This window comes from Macrobrachium rosenbergii, chromosome 42, assembly GCF_040412425.1.
Source record: "Macrobrachium rosenbergii isolate ZJJX-2024 chromosome 42, ASM4041242v1, whole genome shotgun sequence".
In the NCBI taxonomy this organism is placed as follows: Eukaryota; Metazoa; Arthropoda; class Malacostraca; order Decapoda; family Palaemonidae; genus Macrobrachium; species Macrobrachium rosenbergii.
In genome coordinates this window covers 8485415-8504788 of record NC_089782.1, presented here as the reverse complement: position 1 = coordinate 8504788, position 19374 = coordinate 8485415, and the positions used below count along the sequence as shown (strand labels likewise).

The 19374-nt window shown below is 40.3% G+C and overlaps 1 protein-coding gene across 5 annotated transcripts in view; it reads left to right on the top strand.

Moving 5' to 3' along the window:
- The window catches only part of LOC136827933 (uncharacterized), a 231455-nt gene that overhangs the window by 112692 nt on the left and 99389 nt on the right, over positions 1-19374 (top strand). For all 5 annotated transcript variants that reach the window (XM_067085396.1, XM_067085395.1, XM_067085399.1 and 2 more), the window contains one exon: positions 6583-6729. In XM_067085396.1, the coding sequence (XP_066941497.1) occupies positions 6583-6729 (147 nt within the window). The remainder of the gene's footprint in view (positions 1-6582; positions 6730-19374) is intronic.

Here is a 19374-nt window from a genome sequence, read left to right as displayed (position 1 = left end):
CAGCACTGTTTCTCGGGAACGAACCTGTACTGGGCTCCACTTCCCTCTGGCTAGTGGTAGAAGTAGATGCCTCAAGTGACAGGGGTAGGATCAAGGATTGATCTTTGTGCTCACTAGGTCGTGGCCAAGAACTCCAGGTCTTTGCATAATTTTACAGCTATGCCTTTGGGCCAGACTGTTTCTTCCTCTCTGGTTCCAAGAAAGTCCCAGGCTTCTAAGGGCCTGCAAGGGTATGTCCAGTCTTCTTCTACCCTACTAAGAAGGTGCATGGCAGCTCTCCTTGTAGCCCCTGTCCACCCTGGGAAGGGGGTAAGAGTATGAGGAATGGGGGAGGACGCTAGGGGCAGTGTTCTTTTCCGCCTTCTGCTATTGAAGAGGGTGTACCTGATGGGGAGGCGACAAAACCCCCACATGACAAAACCTCCACCGACAAAACCCCCATACGACAAAAACCCCATATGACAAAACCCCCATATGACAAAACCTCCCTACGACAAAACCCCCACCAACAAAACCCCCACCGACAAAAACACCCATATATTTTCTAGAAGCAGCTTACTGAAATGACTAGTGTATATATAGTTTTTTTTTTTTAAATCGTTTATTAAAGAAGATAAGATTATAAAGTAAAAATTTACAGTTTCGTAATATTTATTACACAAAACATATAGGAAGTCAGAATTTATATATTCTTATATTTTTTGCTACACCATTAAGAAATTCATCGATGTCCTTCTTACCATTACTAAAATCAAGACAAAGATTTTGCAATCACGATTGCAATTTTACAGTTTCTCTCTTAATTTTCTTACGAAGAGGTTCTCAGATGGCATTCTTTTCCAAGCAAGTTTGAACCATCAGTGCATCTTTGTTCAGAGCTTCAATTGCAACCCAAACTGTGGGATGACTATAACCAACCAGGTATTTAAAAGTATTGTTCCAAGTTTCACACTGTTTATTTGTACGGTCTTCGCCACTAACTGTTGCTTCATACACGCCCCATTTTCAGGAGGAAATAACGGTGGAATTTGTCTTGCACGACGCTTAGTACCTGTCACATACGTCGAATCAAAATATGCCAACAGAGGTTCAAGATGGCTAGGGCAGTTCAATTTAAGGAAATTCATGCCATCTATGATTCTATCAGATGGAAAAAAGCAAGTCCGTCAATCATACCACAAAATGTCTTGTAGATTGATCTTCCTTGTAGATACTGCTCAGTCCTATGCTTTGTAGTTTCCGCCATGTATTCTGTGTTAAATGGTAAAAACATGTTTTCGTATGGATTTGAGGTCCCAGTACATTTTCTATAGCATTCAAAAGTGATTTTTCAAAATCGGTCATAGTAGTATCGAGATTCATATGTAACCCTGGTTCCTCTCCTTTATTTAGAACTGTTGTAAGAAATTCTTGTTAGATTTCCTGTGATCTGCCGGAAAGGATACCATACACACAGCTTATTGCTGAATCACCGAGAGGAGCTCTAATAACAAATAGCTGTTCAAATAACACAGGAGCCGATGCAAAGGTTCCATCCATATACCAGGTTTGTGCCTTAGCTAAATGGTCCATCGCATCTCTTGTTGCAAATATAATGATTCGATTATTGGCTTCAGCACCATAATCATGAAGAAGAAAAGGCACAGAATGTTCTCCTCGTGTCATAGTCCATTCACCTAAAATCTTCAAGTCCTTCAACGATTCGGGATCCTTAGGGCGTCCTTCTTGGCGTTTTCTTTGAACATATCTTTTAACTGTATTTATATTTCCCATGGCAATTCTTCCGTCCTGAGTCATACTCTCCAACGAATCCGCTACAATGCGACTAGTATTTCCTCTTGTTGATTTGGCCTGTTGATAGAGGGTTGTATGCACTTTTGCTGCTTCCACTGATCCTTCATCTCCCGCATGATTATGTTCAATAATTGAAATGACGTCCGATATTGCTAAATTTGTTGTTATTTTTCCATTACATCCAAACGCTGATCTTCTGGAACATTCCCACCTCATCGTAGTAGCACTGGTGGATTTTTTAGTATACATATAACCTTTATAGAACAGTTTCTCTCCACCTTTATTATTACGGATGACTTCCATGATGAGCAAAGGAGTACAGAAAAAATTATTTCCACTCAAACTAAAGCTCCGTCTTAAAAAAAAAAAGTCATGTTGTAAAAATTGTAAATAACTAGCAAAGGAGTATTGTCTATACAAATTTGTTGATAGTTTGCTAGTTAACAGACGAAAACAGTGAAAGCTTTCCTTGTAACCACTGTACATAACTTATCGAATAACAATAGTTAATTTACTAATTTGTCGCCCCTCCCTCTCTCTCTCTCTCTCTCTCTCTCTCTCTCTCTCTCTCTCTCTCTCTCTCTCTCTCTCTCTCTCTCTCTCTCTCTCTCTCTCTCTCTCTCTCTCTCTCTCTCATATATATATTTATTAACTATCTGCACTTTCATTATTCGTGTGGGTTTTTGGTCGTGTGGGGGGGTTTTGTCGTGTGGGGTTTTTGTCGTGTGGGGTTTTGTCGTGGGGGTTTTGTTGTGTGGGGTTTCAGGTAAATGTGGAGGTTATGTCGGTGGGGTTATGTCGTGTGGGGTTTTGTCAGGCATTCGTGCCTGACAAGCCATGAAGCAAAATGGCACCCGTCTGGGGTGGAAACCTTAGAGTTCCTTACACCCTCCTTCAATGTGCAGTCCACTTCCAGACTTCAGTTCCAGGCTCATCCTCAACCTTGCCCTTGGGAAGAGGTGAAGGTGTTGCTGAGGACAGTATGGTTATTACTCGTTAGGATGCATATTTTTGAATATATATCATTCTTTGTCTGGGAACAAGAGATGACTTTTTTAATTTGCCGGGGCTTGGCAGTCTCGTTCAAGTTTGAGAAGCCCGGTCTCACACTCTAGCAGAACACTTAGTGTCCAGACATGCTGGTGTTATGGTCTTAGTCTCATATCAGCAGGTTCAGAGAAGAGTACAGTTATTCCTGTCTTTACAGGAACAACCAGCTCGATAGTGGCAAGTTGTCCTCATTCACCTGTTGCCCTTGGGGAAGCTGGGCCCTCTTGAGTGGCTTCACCTTCATTCCCTTCAGTGAAGAATGCAGGAGTTTTAGTCTCCGATAAGGGACTCCCTGTTCCTTTCCATTTCTCTTGGGGAGGAATTGAATTGGGAATTAGCCTGGTGGCTAGATGATAGAAACCTTGGAGTGTCTCTTCACACTCCTCTTCCCGTCATGCTCCTGTTCTCAGGTGCATCAATTGAGGAGCGAGGTGCACACCTGGAAGAGTTGCTGCTTTCAGGTGAGTGGAACCGGAATAGCTAGCACCTCCCCATCAATATCCTGGAACTCAAGACAGCTTCGTTAGCTCTTTGCGAGGTTCAGAATCTTGGTGAGCTACTCTGTGGTGCTGATGAACATCAGTACCCCCATCACCACGAGAGTAACTTTTGTCAACAAACAGGGAAGGGGGGGATTGTTTTTCCTTCAACTCTACATGTTGGCGGTGCAGGTGTACGAGTGGGTGGTTGCACATTCGGTAGAGCTGTTAGCCTAGTTCATTCCGGGGAACCGGAATGTAATTGCAAATAAGCTCAGTCACCATTGTCAGGTGACAGGGATCTGGCCCTTACACCCAGACATAATGCAGGAATTTCCAGTCTTTGGAACCTCCCAATTATAGATCAGCACAACAGAAGCTGAGAGTGTGCTGTTCCCTCGTTCATTAGTAGAAACATCTCCCAACACCCATGGAACAATCTTGAGGCCTCAGAAGAGGCAAAGGGATCTCTCACACGTGACTGTTGTACGTGGCTTTTCGGACCCCCGTGCTGCGGAGCAATAGAGGCACGGGTCTCCATGGACACCCATGCCTCCGACACGGGTCCCTGGAAATTACCTTCCTGGACCAGCGAAGAACCTTCCACTGCTGCACAGGGCTCCTTGGACCCCCATTTTTATCAGTAGCAACTGTTGTACAGGGTCCCACAGAGCCCCGTGCCACAGGAATTACAGGTGCACGAGTTCCATGGACACACGTATCACCAGAGGTGCATGGTTCTCCATGGACACCTGTGTCACCAGAGGTACATGGGGCTGTAGTAGACCCCCTTGTCGCCAATATCAGACCTAAGAAATCATTTCCCCGGGCAGGTAAGGTTCTGCTGCTGCTGCACAGAGTCCCATGAACTCCCATGACACTGGTAATGTCCCCGGGTCTATAGACCTAGGACCGACCTACGAGTGAGAGTGAAGGCTCAGCACACAGGCGAAGGCCCCCGCCCAACATGTTCTCGCATGGGAATGGTGCCAGGGTCCCAGAAAGGTGTTGCAGACCTGCAGGTAAGCTCACCCGGAGAAGGGGGTCTTCTTCTAAGTCTTTGTCTGTAGAGGCCTCAGCCTCAAGGAAGACTACAGCACTCTAGGAGATTAGCTTCTGTCATGCTCAAGTTTGTCGCAGAACTTGTAGCAAAGACTTTTGAGTCACATTCAGTTCCATCTAGGAACTGGTTGGTAGTGATCGCAACAAGATACTACTGTGTCCAATTAGAGTGCTACGGTACCACCTTCAAAGAACTTGACATCTCAGGCCTGAGTGTCGATGACTCTCATTAGTACTTTTTAAAATGAGAAAGAAGCATTCAAGAATACGTTTTCTTTCTAGCCTCGTGAGGCTATTGAACGAGTGTACTCGACGTCCAACATGTGGCCAGGAGTTCGTTCCCTGTACCTCACGAGGATAGAGACATTGGTCCGTCCCTTGCACTCCAGAAGAACCTGTCAGTTTTACAGGTATTAAGACAGAAAGTGGTGTAGTCTGTCCACTCTCATTTCTTTCTTCCTTCAGAATATTGCCCACAGGCCTTGGGTCCTGTGGTGGCTGCTCAACAAGTTGTGTAGCTCGCCCAGATCCCATAATGGACAGTTTGCATCTCATGTAAGGTGTTCTGTGGAAAAGAGCGAATGTGAGTAGGGGACTGGCTCCCTCCACTTCTCTCTTTTATCTTTCCTTTCTTGCAGAGAGAGACGAGTAGCCATCTGTCACATGCTGGTTGGGCGGGCCATGTAGGTGAACCTACATAACTGAGTACCCTGTTTATAATCTTAGATTAATAGATGCAAGTCCTCCCTTCTCTCTAGCAGGGGGAGAAAGGGGTTGACGATAAAACGACCCATTGGTTATCTCTAGTTTTGTTGTCTCTGATGGTCTGGATTCATCCAAGCCTTTTTTGAAACAGTGTTGCTACACACACACACACACACACACATTAATTCGAAAAGTCCAGAAGTCTTGACAGTTGAACACACAATTGCTCACACTTTTGTGCAACACGTCGGGGGCATGGTCTCCTTCCTTTGCTCTTATATGACCAGGAAGGAGACCCAGGTGAGGCAAAATACCAGCCAGTTCAAAAGCTTACTCAGAATCCTCCTACCAAGAAAATAGTCTTCCTATTGTAAGGACTGATGGTTTGTATGTTGTGTAGGAACAAATGACAAATTTTTAAAAAATAATTTGTATTTTTCCTAACTATACAAACCTGAGGTCTCTACAGGTTAAATGCCCACCTCAAGCCACATTCTGCTCCGTGGGCCAAAAGGCAAAGTGAATGCGTACCGACGGGGTGGACGGGACTCCCACCTGTAGTCGGTAATTAACTACATAAACACCCTGTTTAAAGTTAAACGGCTAGTCTCCAGCTGCGCTGGAGTATATTATTGTAAAGACCTCAAGGTTTGTATAGTTATGGAAAATATAAATTACTTAAAAGATTTGTGATTTTATAGAAATAATTTTTGTTGTCACTGAAAGTGCCACCCTCTTTTCATCCATGAATATTTGATTAATCCAAATGACTGAATGCTGTTGTGTGCAGAATGTAACAATAAAACAATTTTTCACATGTCTTTGAGATATTTTGTCAGAATCTTTAATATTTGTTTTATTTCCAGTCATTAAGATTTACAAAATTGTAATTATGCTAGATTATCTTAAGAAAGAATTGATATGTCTCTCCTATCCTTTGTCATGTTCACTTTCGGCCTGGAATCTCATTATCAGAAATATAATTTTCATTTGCTGTAAGGACAAAGGTTGTTTGCCAGCAATCTTGAGTTAAAGATACAATGCAGTAGTCTAGGTAAAATATTTAATAATATTTTTTGTCCTAAATATAGTGTGCATCATTGTAACTGAAAAAGCATAATAATAAGCATCCTTCTTTGTCATTGAGAATTTTTTTTTTTGTAAGATGGCTTTGATCTCAGTCTTTGTGAGACTAAAATAATTGAGGAAAGTTTCAGCTACAGTATTTATTATATGTTTATTATATGTGTTAGAAAAAGAATTTTAGACCTTTTGTGTACCTGATGATGACTGCTGTGGAGAAGTTTATAGCCACCATTTGCAGTGCCATTCTTTATATGATTTGACTAGCTGGGAAGGTTTATCATTTGAAAACTAATACAGAATTGGGATTTACCATTTTTTCAAATGATTGTTTTACTGTTGAGAGTTAGGATTAGCTAAGTTTAACTGTATACCACTGAGGTTTGAATGATATATGGTTTTTCCTCAGGCAGTACACACCAACTAAGAAGAAGATAGCTTTGGATTTTATGATGAATAATGGCATAAGTGAAAATTCTGTTGAAACTATAGAAGACTCTTCCCAGTGCAATACAGTAAAAAGTAAAGATTCATCCATATTGATAGAAGGAAAAAGGTAAGTGAGAATTCTGATTTCTGAATTTATTGTGGAATGCAGAAATTTTTACCATATCTATGGCTGCTCTTGAGAACTTCTTGAGAAACATAGGGGGTGGTACAGTGGTTGCATTTCATTTTGTGTCTGATATACCAACACAGTCACCCTTGGTTGTATGCTCTGGAAGTATAATCAGGACATGTAGAAAAAATAAGGATGTACCATATTTGCCAGTGTATAAGACACACCCTCACATAAGACAAACCCCTATTTTACAAGGATATTTTGTGAAAAAAAGACAATTTTAGTATGTTTCATCATTCTTTTATTGAAAACTATTTTAAAGTGATTTTGTAGGGAAAAATGTGTGACTGTGCATGAAATACTGCACAATATTGTGAGTGTATAATGGAATAAAGTTTGGACTCTGTATGAAGTAAACAATGTTTATGTGTTACCATGGCAGTACTATGATTTTGTTTACATCCACTTATTGCAAATAGCTGACAGGCTAACTGCCGACGTATTGTAAGCAATTTTTCTTAAGTTTGTGATAACAGACTGATAATTTGGCTTGTTTTCAATATTTTATTATTAGTAACAATTTAGTGTAATGATTAGGCTTGTTTTTCAATGTTTTATTATTAACAACAATTTTTGTGCCTACCCGTTATGCTCGCTGTAGGCTAGGCTAGGTCTCCCATCTGTAATATGGCCATATTGGATGCAGGGCAGTTTTTTGATACATTTAAAAATTAAAAAATGCTTCTGATACACCGGCAAATACGGTATTGTGTGAAACTGCATGAACTAATTGATATCGCACAAGTTTTAAATTCCCTTCAAAACAGATATAAAACGTTTTAAAACATCAAAGTATATGATATGTGCTGTAGAAAAGAAATGCATTGCTAAAAGTAGCAAAATTGAATTTCAGTTAGCAAGAGCTTCCCTGAAGATTAAAATCTTAGAATAGTAACAGGTAAGCAATATATTTCAATATCATTGCAGTGCAGAAACTGCAGCAAATATGGCTGTACTGCCATAAATGTAACAGATATCCAGTTACAAAAGATAATGAAATCACACCCTCCCCAATCATATGAACAACTGCAAGATTCACATATATGGGAAAAAACTAAACGAATCCCACTAAAAAAAAAGTGTATTAGCAGAAATCTCAAACAGGCAACTCTTCCAGCCTCAGCCATGTCAAGTTGTGGAGAAAATGAAGTAGATAGAATAAAAATAAGTAGACAGGATGCCCAGTAGAGGCACAGTCTACAAAATTGGCAACAACTGTGACATATGTAACAAATGTTTTATTAAAGAACTTTATGCATGACCTAGCAGCTTAATTTTGGTGTAATTACCAGCTTCATTAACCCTTAAGGGACGGCATAATTTATCAATGTGCAGCACCCCAGACTGGGGAAGCTTTGAGGTCGGCAAAATAAAAAAAAAATCACATCAATGGAAAGAGAATGACACGTACATTCACACTGTATAAATAAAAAAATTCTAAAAAATTTTCCCTACCTTCCACGAGAAGTTGAAAATGACTATTTACAACCTCTGGTGGGGCCTCATTTACAAGACAATCGTAAATTTTACCAACTTATATATGTTTTTCTAATAAATAAGTTTTTTGGATTTTGTGAAATTATTATTACTGCTCACACAATATTGTAATGAACTCTAGATCTTTTTCCTAGAGCCTGAAACACATTTTTTTTTATTATTATTTAAGGATCCTTTCTCCAGACCAGCTCAGTGCCAAATACCAAGCAAAAGCCAGTCGAGACACAAAATTCACAAAGTAAAATCAACTCTCAAAGAGGGATAAAAAACACTTGACATAAATTTAACAATAAAATTTTAATTTACAAAAACTTCATATAACACAAAAGGTCCCCGAAAAGCTGCCTTTAGGAACTAGAAAAATACTCATACAAACTTTAAAAAAAATAAACACTTAACCCTTTCCTGCCCAATTGACGTCATATTACGCAATAACCCCCTACCCCCCTTCTTGTCTGACTGACGTAATTGTACGTAAAATTTACCGACATTTTTCGTACGTGTGGTAGGGGTAAATTTTTTTTATTTTCGGACAGTTGGTGGTTTCCATAGGCTAAAGCATACCTTGGACCGTGTAACTCAGGCATCGATCGCCAGGCAAGCAGTGCCTATACTGGGCATGCGCAATTCCTGGCATAGTAAATTTCCCACAATGAAATCAGCTGATCCTACCCACGTTTCTCTCTCGTATCTTACATTTTTTTTTATAAAATGTAGGATTACATTATTGGAAACACTCTGTTTGGTATCCTCTATTTTCTATAAATTTTTTAGTTCCTCTACTGTGCATGCGCAAATCCATGGCGTAGTAAAATTCTCACAATGACATCAGCTGATCGCACCCACGCAGGCCTGGCAGGCCACACTTCTGTCAGAGACCATGCGTACGAGGCTGGGTAAACACGTGTGGCTGTTTACATACAGCGACGCCAATCGAGAACAGTTTCCAACATGCTTTCGCAAAGTTTTTACGGTAAAACTAGTGGAAATTTGTTAGTGCATCACATAAGAGATGTCTGGATTTTAGGCAGGGCTCTGAATCTCATTTTTCATTATCATATATATCGATATTTAGAGAATTTTGTTGGCTTTCTCATAAAAAATAATTCATTCACCCAACTGTTATAGGTTTTGAGCTACGAACGATAATGTTGACAACGGTAACATTTTTTTTTCGTTTCGAACAGCTTATAACGTCAAAATGAAACTGTTGCTGTTACCAAAGCCATTTTTTCTTGACTCTCACTTTATTCCTCAACCTTTCCTCTACATTTTTGTATATTTACAAAGTAATTTCTATGAAAAAATCCGAGGTAGGGCTCTTCAAAAAAATGTCTAGCGATAATTCTCACCGTATGCCTGGCGGCGCTCTGTTTCTTACCCACTTTTCTATCAATTTTTCACCAACTGGACTTATTCGTTTTTCATTTTTTTATATGTCGATATTTAGAGAATTTTCTTGGCTTTCTCATAAAAAATAATTCATTCGCCTAACTGTTATAGTTTTTGAGCTACGAACAATAATGTTGACAACGGTAACTTTTTTTCGTTTCGATCAATTTATAACGTCAAAATGAAACTGTTGCCTTTACCAAAGCCATTTTTCTTGACTTTCCCTTTATTCTTCAACTTTTCCTCTACTTTTTCGTATATTTACAAAGTAATTTCTATGAAAAATAACCGAGATAGGGCTCTTCAAAAAAAAAAAAATTTTCTAACGATAATTCTCACCATAGGCCGGGCAGAGCGCTCTGTTTCTCACCCTCTTTTCTATCAATTTTTTTCACCAACTGGACTTATTCGTTTTCCATTTTTATATGTCAATATTTAGGAATTTTATTGGCTTTCTCATAAAAATTATTCATTCGCCTAACTGTTATAGCTTTTGAGCTACGAACGATAATGTTGACAACGGTAACATTTTTTTTCGTTTCAATCAAATTATAACGTCAAAATGAAACTGTTGCCGTTACCAAAGCCATTTTTCTTGACTCTCACTTTATTCTACAACTTTTCCCTTACATCTTCGTATATTTACAAAGTAATTTCTATGAAAAATAACCGAGATAGGGCTCTTCAAAAAAACCTTTTCTAGCGATAATTCTCACCATACGCGGGCAAATCGCTCTGTTTCTTACCCTCTTTTCTATCAATTTTTCACCAACTGAACTTATTCGTTTTTCATTGTTTTATATATCAATATTTAGAGAATTTTATTGGCTTTCTCATAAAAAATAATCCATTCGCCTAACTGTTATAGCTTTTGAGCTACTTAACGATAGTGTTGACAACGGTAACATTTTTTCATTTCAATCAATTTATAACGTCAAAAAATGAAACTGTTGCCGTTACCAAAGCCATTTTCTTGACTCTCACTTTATTCTACAACTTTTCCCTTACATTTTCGTATATTTACAAAGTAATTTCTATGAAAAATAACCGAGATAGGGCTCTTCAAAAAAACTTTTTCTAGCGATAATTCTCACCATACGCCGGCAAATCGCTCTGTTTCTTACCCTCTTTTCTATAAATTTTTCACCAACTGGACTTATTCGTTTTTCATTGTTTTATATATCAATATTTAGAGAATTTTGTTGGCTTTCTCTCATAAAAATAATCCATTCGCCTAACTGTTATAGCCTTTGAGCTACGAACGATAATGTTGACAACGGTAACATTTTTTCGTTTCAATCAAATTATAACGTCAAAATGAAACTGTTGCCGTTACCAAAGCCATTGTTCTTGACTCTCACTTTATTCTACAACTTTTCCTCTACATTTTCGTATATTTACAAAGTAATTTCTATGAAAAATAACCGAGATAGGGCTCTTCAAAAAAACTTTTTCTAGCGATAATTCTCACCATACGCGGCAAATCGCTCTGTTTCTTACCCTCTTTTCTATAAATTTTTCACCAACTGGACTTATTCGTTTTTCATTGTTTTATATATCAATATTTAGAGAATTTTGTTGGCTTTCTCATAAAAAATAATCCATTCGCCTAACTGTTATAGCCTTTGAGCTACTTAACGATAATGTTGACAACGGTAACATTTTTTCGTTTCAATCAATTTATAACGTCAAAATGAAACTGTTGCCGTTACCAAAGCCATTTTTCTTGACTCTCACTTTATTCTACAACTTTTCCTCTACATTTTCGTATATTTAAGAAGTAATTTCTATGAAAAATAACCGAGATAGGGCTCTTAAAAAAAAACTTTTTTTCTAGCGATAATTCTCACCATACGCCGGGCAAATCGCTCTGTTTCTTACCCTCTTTTCTATAAATTTTTCACCAACTGGACTTATTCGTTTTTCATTGTTTTATATATCAATATTTAGAGAATTTTGTTGGCTTTCTTATAAAAAATAATCCATCCGCCTAACTGTTATAGCTTTTGAGCTACTTAACGATAATGTTGACAACGGTAACATTTTTTCGTTTCAATCAATTTATAACGTCAAAATGAAACTGTTGCCGTTACCAAAGCCATTTTTCTTGACTCTCACATTATTCGTCAACTTTTCCTCTACATTTTCGTATATTTACAAAGTAATTTCTATGAAAAATAACCGAGATAGGGCACTTCAAAAAAATTTTTTCTAGCGATAATTCTCACCATACGCCGGCAGAGCGCTCTGTTTCTTCCCCTTTTTCTATCAATTTTTTCACCAGCTGGACTTATTCGTTTTTCCATTCTTTTATATGTCGATATTTAGAGACTTTTGTTGGCTTTCTCATAAAAATAATTCATTCGCCTGACATTCATAGTTTTTGGGTTACAAACGAAAATATGAAAATAAGTAAAGATTTTTTTTTTTTTTTCGTGAAATAACTCACATTTTTTTGTATTTAGAGGGCTGGGACTCTTATTCTGACTATTTCACCATAAAATATAAACATTTAGAAAAAAAGGACAGCAAAATGAACGTTGTTGGCATAAAATTTATATTTTACTGAATTTTCGAAATAATTATTTTTTGCACTGTCGAAGCGCTCCCAGACACATCGGGCTCATGTGCCCTCAGTGATGTGATAACTATACAGATATGAAAGGGTTAAACCATCAAGCGCTTACCTAACTTTTATACCTTGAGTCGAAGGGAAAGAAAGTTGTATGAGGTAGAAAACCACACACTTACCCGAGCATACAACAGACGGAGACACAGGGAGAAATAAACCTTAAACCTAAATTACAAATAGTCACTGTTTAACATTATTCACCTTACAGGTACGTAATTTCCTGAACTGACGATAATATGAAACAAGATATTTATATAAATGGCTGTTCCACTTAAGGATCACTGGAGGACCACTGCAGGATCACTAAAGGCATCCTACACCGAGGGGATTAACAGGGACACGAAGGTGGTTATGAATAATATGCAGAGGAGAACACAAAAGGTTTGCTTACTGTTCTCCACCACTAGAAGGCCTTCTGATGACTCCAGGAGGCCAAACACACGGCTAAAGCCTGCAGCAGTGGCAAGCAGCAGCTCAAAAGCACCAGGAGTGCTAAACAATGAGAGGCAAAATCAGTCCATTGAGACCTCTCAGTAACGACGAAGGCTGCAGGGCGGGAGCACAGGACTTCCAGTAGAAAAAAGCCGTAAGGAAGAAATTATTGAATGACCTCCTCTGTTGGGGAGCCGATACTCTCTCACACTGTCCAAACACACCCAACGCGTAAAGTCCGGGCCAGGAAAAGAGAGCAAAAGTATAATCACGTAATGGGCAGCTCAGCAAGCGAAGCACTGAAGACGGTGGGCTGCTCAACAAGACATGAAAAGAAGGGAGATCCGGTGAATAAACACTATACAAATAACCAAATACAAAACCTTGGCCGGGCATTAAAGAAAGTTCCAAGAAAACTTTTTGTGACTTAACTAAAGCTTAATAAAATTATATTTATGAAAAGCCATGAACAAAATATTTAAAGCAATTCTCACAATATCAAAACAGATAAGAAATAAAAGCAGTAACAAATTTTTTGCATATTTGTTGTAAAATATTCACATAAATTTACGAGAAGGAAGATTCAGTAACTTTTTTTTTTTACTTTTACATGCTTTTTCTAATATTTCTTTGCAATTTTCTTTGTAAAATTACATTTACAACTGACATTCTATCGTAAAAGACAAAAACAAAAACAACAGCAACCCGTTCGTGTATTTACAAGCAAATTTACAAAAAGTCTCGTGAGAGAGAGAGATGCAGTACCTTCCCCCTTGAAGTCACAAGCATTACTGATACTGGCCTAACTCTCACGTCTGTATAAAAGTTGCCATTAGTGAATTTATAGCATATAGAAGTATTGGCACCTTTGTTTCGAATCATTATTACCATAACAGTGGTGCATAATTCTGCTTCACACTGAAGCTCAATCCGTCCACCTCCCCAAACCTGTTTTACTTCACACTGAAGCTCAATCCGTCCACTAAGGGTTAACCACGGAACATCACACAAATTATAACCTGAGACTCACAGATCAGATTTCTTATGTATATTTCACTAAAAATTAAGTAGCCTTGAATCAAAACAAAATTAAAATAACTTGAAAATGTATGAATACAGAATTATAAAGTAGATATAGTAATTGAAATGGAAAAAGAATCGGACAAAAAAAATGAATAACAAAGCAATAACTTGACTTCCCCCATAGGGGGTAGTGCTGTCAGTATACCTCATGTGGTGCACGTCAGGTATTACCTGAGGTTCTTTGCAGCGTCCCTGTACTGTACCTCCTCTCATATTCTCTTTCTTCCATCTTTCTGTCCACCCTCTCATAACAATTGTTTCATAGTACAACTGCAAGGTTTTCTCCTGTTACACCTTTAAAACCTTTTTACTCTGTTTCCCTTTCAGTGCTGAATGACCTTGTAAGTCCCAGCTCTTGGCCTTTGGCCTAAATTTTATATTCCATTACATTTCATAACCTGACTGCACTTGCCTAAATTTTCAGTCCTTGTATAATTTAGTGAAATGTATATGAACTTTTAAGTATGAATTGATTCAGGTGAAGTAAAGCAACAGATATCAAACTATATTTTCATGGGTCCAACACATTGAGCAATGTTATAAATTAATTAAAAATTACCTGTTGGCTAGTCAACCCTTGAAAATTGATAAAAAAACTTGGTATAGCAACTTGGGTCTGTGTGTGTTCGGTGTGGCATCCTCATCACTAAGGGTTGGGGATAAAGGAAACACTGAAATATATAATGTAGGTTCTAAATGTCTAAGTTAAGCATACAAATTCACGGAGGTACGGTTATGTGGATGCAATGGATACAATGGCAGTTCCTTACTGGCGAGACATTACTACCAAACGGGCGAGGTTTGGTTATTTCATATCTTACATAATACATATCAGAATAACATACATTTAATACATCAGGGAGGTATATGCATGGACATGAGATATAAAAGCATGTAATACGTACATCTGTATAAAGGTTCATACATCATACTGAATATGTTTTTCATGTACCTACACCTCCCTTCCCCCTCGTGCTCGTAGTACACTCTCAAGCGGACTCTTTCTGTGAGCCTTTTAGACTGACATGGGGACATTGGGGGAGTATCAACTAAGGACTGCTTTTCCTGGTCCAAGTAAGGGGCCACAGGGGATAGTAGTGCAGCAGATTGCTGTAAAAATCGTTCAGATAGTGAAACAAGCATGAAATTTGGCACAAACATTCCTAAGACTACGCTCTCTTAGAAAAGGGCGCTGGCCACCTGAAAATCCAAGATGGCGGCTATTTTTCAAAATGGCCGCCATCTATGTTGAGATTCACTGGTTTGGGAGCATCTATTGGATGGAATATGCCAGTTTTTTTTTTTTTTTTTGAAACCTCGACTTTTAGGTTATAAAATGTTCCATACCACACATTTTATTGAAAACCCTTACTAAATGAATTGTAACCAAGATGGCGTACAAAATGGTTGCCATAAAAGTTTTTCTTTTTATCCACAGCGCTAGCAGACATAGAGACCAACTGTTTTTATTTAATGGTATATTCATGTGATCAGACAGTTTAACTAATATGCTATTTTCAACTGAAATAGTAATGGTATGGTCACATACAACATTGTGTCTAAGACTGTAACCATAAAAAGAAAAGAAGAGAAATACGGACTAAACGCAACCAATCTATGTATAGGTCTCTCAACCTACACCTTTGAAAAATTCGAGGATAAGAAGGTAGGCATAGCATGACACGTTGGATGCTCAAGCTAGATTATCTACTGAAGAGAGGGCAATATTTATCTAGACTTCACATTTGCAAGTGCACAGAGCTGTGCAGGGAAGACCCAGCTTGTAGCACTTGCACCTTTCCCGACAGCCTGCTTTGCATCCACATTTGGTAAGCTGTTGGCAACTCTTGGCTAAGGGCGAGTTGGTTGTCCAGAGGACTTGCCATGCTTCACCAGACTTTTGCCATCCCCACTCAGCAGGGTTCTCTGGCTGTGGCTGACACTGGTGGCCTGCCCCACACACAACCAGCCTGGTACGCAGCACGCTTGGTGTGTTGGAGGAGAGCTCCCCTGGTTGGTGGAATGGCCTCATATGCCCTTTGTTTTCTGGCAAACATATCAAGTCTAGCCTCATCCACAGTGCCAGCAGTGCTGGATCTTTCATACATAAGTATGACAAACCTCTCCAGGACCTTCAGGTCACTCTCTTCCACTCTGAGAGGGTAGTGACTCAGTTTGGAGAACACAGTGGAGGCCTCTGGAAAGATGTTCCATGTCTGCCAGGCGGTCTTCTTGCCCTTGCTCCGGAAGGCTGACACTGTATCACAGCCTGTGAACGCATGGAAGAAGAGCATGCCATTCACCTTCTCCTGGCCCAGAGAGTTGCACAGGTCATGCACAGCAATCCAGCGCAGGCTCTGGCCTTGGCCAAATGCCACCCATAGCTTCTCTAGCCCTAGATTGTGGAGAGTGGAGAAAGCACTGACTGCAACGACAAGAACATCTGTGTCATTTGCTTTAACCGTGATGGTCTTGGCTCCATGTTCTGTGGCATATTTGGCATGGAGAAAGATGCGGGTGTCAGCTTCCTCATGAGAGCACTTTTCCAGTCCCTGAAGACTAGCCTCATGAGTGCTGAGGACAGCAGACCCTTTCGTGGCAATGACAACATTTGTGGCAGACATCTGGGCAACTTTGTCTGCCAGGAACTGGAACAACTCTGTCTTGTTGGCATCGTGTCTTAGGAAATTGCGCCAGTTGGATGGAATTGTGTTCTTGTCTGTCACCTTGCGCCTTCCTCCTTGACCACGTTGGAGCCTGGTCTCAGCTTTGAGGCTGGATGTATTGTATACATCAAATACAAGATGTGATGATGTGTACTTGCTGCTATAGGATTGTATCACAGGCAAGAAGTCGCAAAGTGCATAGCCCTCAAAGGTCTTTCCTTTCTTTGGTGGCAAGGCATGGACCAAAGCTGATCCATCTACAATGAGGACATCAGTCTTTGGTTCTTTGTCTTCTAGTGTAACATGACTCTCCAGGACCGAGGTCAGCTGAGACTTCTGACATGTGTACAGCCTACCACCCTCACTAAGGGAAGCTGGGAATGTTTGATTCTCGTGCTGGAAGAATTCCTGCAGATCACATTCACGGCTCTGACAGGATATAAATAGCTTTGAGAAAAGCTGGCAATCCTCCTTCAGAAGTTTCTGCTTTGACTGTTCTACAGGAGCAGCTTCTTGCCTGAAGAAGTCAGTTCTGTTCTTCTTTATCGGCTCATAGAAGGAGACTGCATTGTTTGCCAAAGAGTCTGAAAACTTCTGAAATTTAGTGCGGCCTCTGTCAAGGTGTGTCTGTAGAAGTTCTGCTGAGCTGGGGTGGGCAATGTCTTTGTTGTCAATGGAATACAGATCCTGGCTCTCTTCCTGAAAAGGACTTCCCAAGTGTTGCAAAGCCAATGACAGCTTGCTGACTCTCTCCAAGAATGTCTTCTGCGCATGAGGTGTTTGTTCATGGTGTGTTGTCTGCTCATTAGACTCCTTACTTTGAACCTCTGTTTCGTATGCAGACACCAAGCGGATGATCTCTGGGCCAGCCACCATCCATCTTCTGAGTGCTGACGGATCTTCAGTCAGCCCAATGTCTCCGCCATCAGCCTTTATAAAAGGCATTGGTCTGCTCATGAGCTTGGTCAAGAGCCATTGCTGAGAACTGGCGACTGGTCTTGTGCACAACAAAGTTGCCAGCCTTGAACTCCTTGTGCAACTCTGGGTGTGAACTCTCTAGGGTAAGCATGTCCCTGAGGTGAATAGGCAGCCAACGAGCATAGTTTGTATTATTGTTGGAAAAGAAGTAGGGTATCAGCTCATGCAATGCCTGGCAGTAGAGGACAAAATTGGCCTCACGGAAGGACCTGATCAGTAGGAATATCACAAGTTCCATTGACAACACCATGTGCCAGAAGTGGAACTGTGGACTCTGCTGTCTTCGAAGGTCACACCACTCCTCAAACTCTAATGCCTGCTCATTGTTGTTTGCTTTCTCAGCACAGTAGTCAGTGTATGCTGTCCTCAGGAGTTTGTACAAACTAGAGGCTGTAACCTGGTGCATCTGCCGTGTCCTGGTTACACTTGCAGCTGACAGGAAGGATTCTGCAGTTCCAGATGAAGCAACTCCTGCCTCCACCAGAGCTCCTGTCCAACCACTGCCATGAAGAAGAGTACCAAGAGATGTCATTGCTGCCATCTCAATGTGCAGACCACCAAACATTACCAGATACTTGTCTTCGCCATACTGATCAGGCCACTGCCACTGCACCTGCTTTGCTACGGCATAGATTGGCTGATCAGCTGTGATTATGGGTATCTGGCCAGGGTTCAGAAAATCAGTGACATCCTGCACTTTCTGCATCACGTGTTTGATCGTAGCAACAGAATGAGCCTGATCACGCAGGAGAGGAAGCAATGAAGTTATGGTTACTTCAAATTCTGGGCTTCTCTCATTGAAGCGTGATGAGCTGACCACGTCACATTCACTGCATCATCTATTTCCTGGGTGACTATGACCTTGTCTAGCCACTGATACTCCAGTGCAAGCTGTGGCCCCAAGATATCTGTGGGTGGCTTTGGTATTGCAGTGTTTGGTGGCACAGGGTTCTTTGTTTGAAAGGAAGCTGGTGAGATGTTTGTGAATGTGTCCGGCAATTCAGGCACCGACCTCACTTTCTCAGGTGCAAACTTTAGTTGCTGTCTTTCCTGTCCAGTGTTCTCCTTGGTGGGGTGCTGAAATATGGAGATGCTAGTTCCATGGAAGGAGGTAGTGGCAGTAGTTGCAGATGGGTTGTGGTCGATGTTGTCCATCACTGCAGTGGTGAACAACCCTTTTCGCAGTACTGGGGACAGACCACACCCTCCTCCACATATTTGTTAACTGTGGCATCTCCTAACTGTGCAGAGACCTCCAGTACTCTGTCATAAGAGATACTGAGGCCATACTGATGTAGCATTTCAACCAGGTTTCTCTTCCTGGTTTTGGCATAGACTGAGAGTCCCATGTAGACTGGGAATGGTGTTTCTCTGTCTTTGGAGTGTCTATGAGTTGTTGCTCCTCTTTGTATCGGGAGTAGCAGTTGAACTGCATGAGCTGTGCAATGGCCTGGTCTGACTTTGATGCTCCAAATCGTAACTGTGACTTGATGTCAGCCCCATGCTCAACCATCCCTACAAACTGGAGCAGGAGAGGAGGCACAGAATTTCGTACACAAGCCTCAGAAAATGTGCCATCAAACCGTGACTGATGATCAAGTATAGACTTTCTGAGAATATTTGCTGCTTTAGCAATGATAACTGCCTCTGAAAGATCAGATGATTGAGCAAGTGCTTTTCCCACATCCTTTGAAATGCAAGTAATACATCTCTGCCAGATTTATGAGCCTCAAGTTCTGGAATTTCTGCCAGAAGTTTGTCTTTGAGTCTCGTGGAATTTACACTGGTGACTCTACACCTAATTGTTCCAGACGTTGTTGGTAGAGGTGGCAAATATCTGCCAGCCGAAATGTGACTGGATCATCTGAACAAAGGTTGTTTTCAACAATGTATGTCATC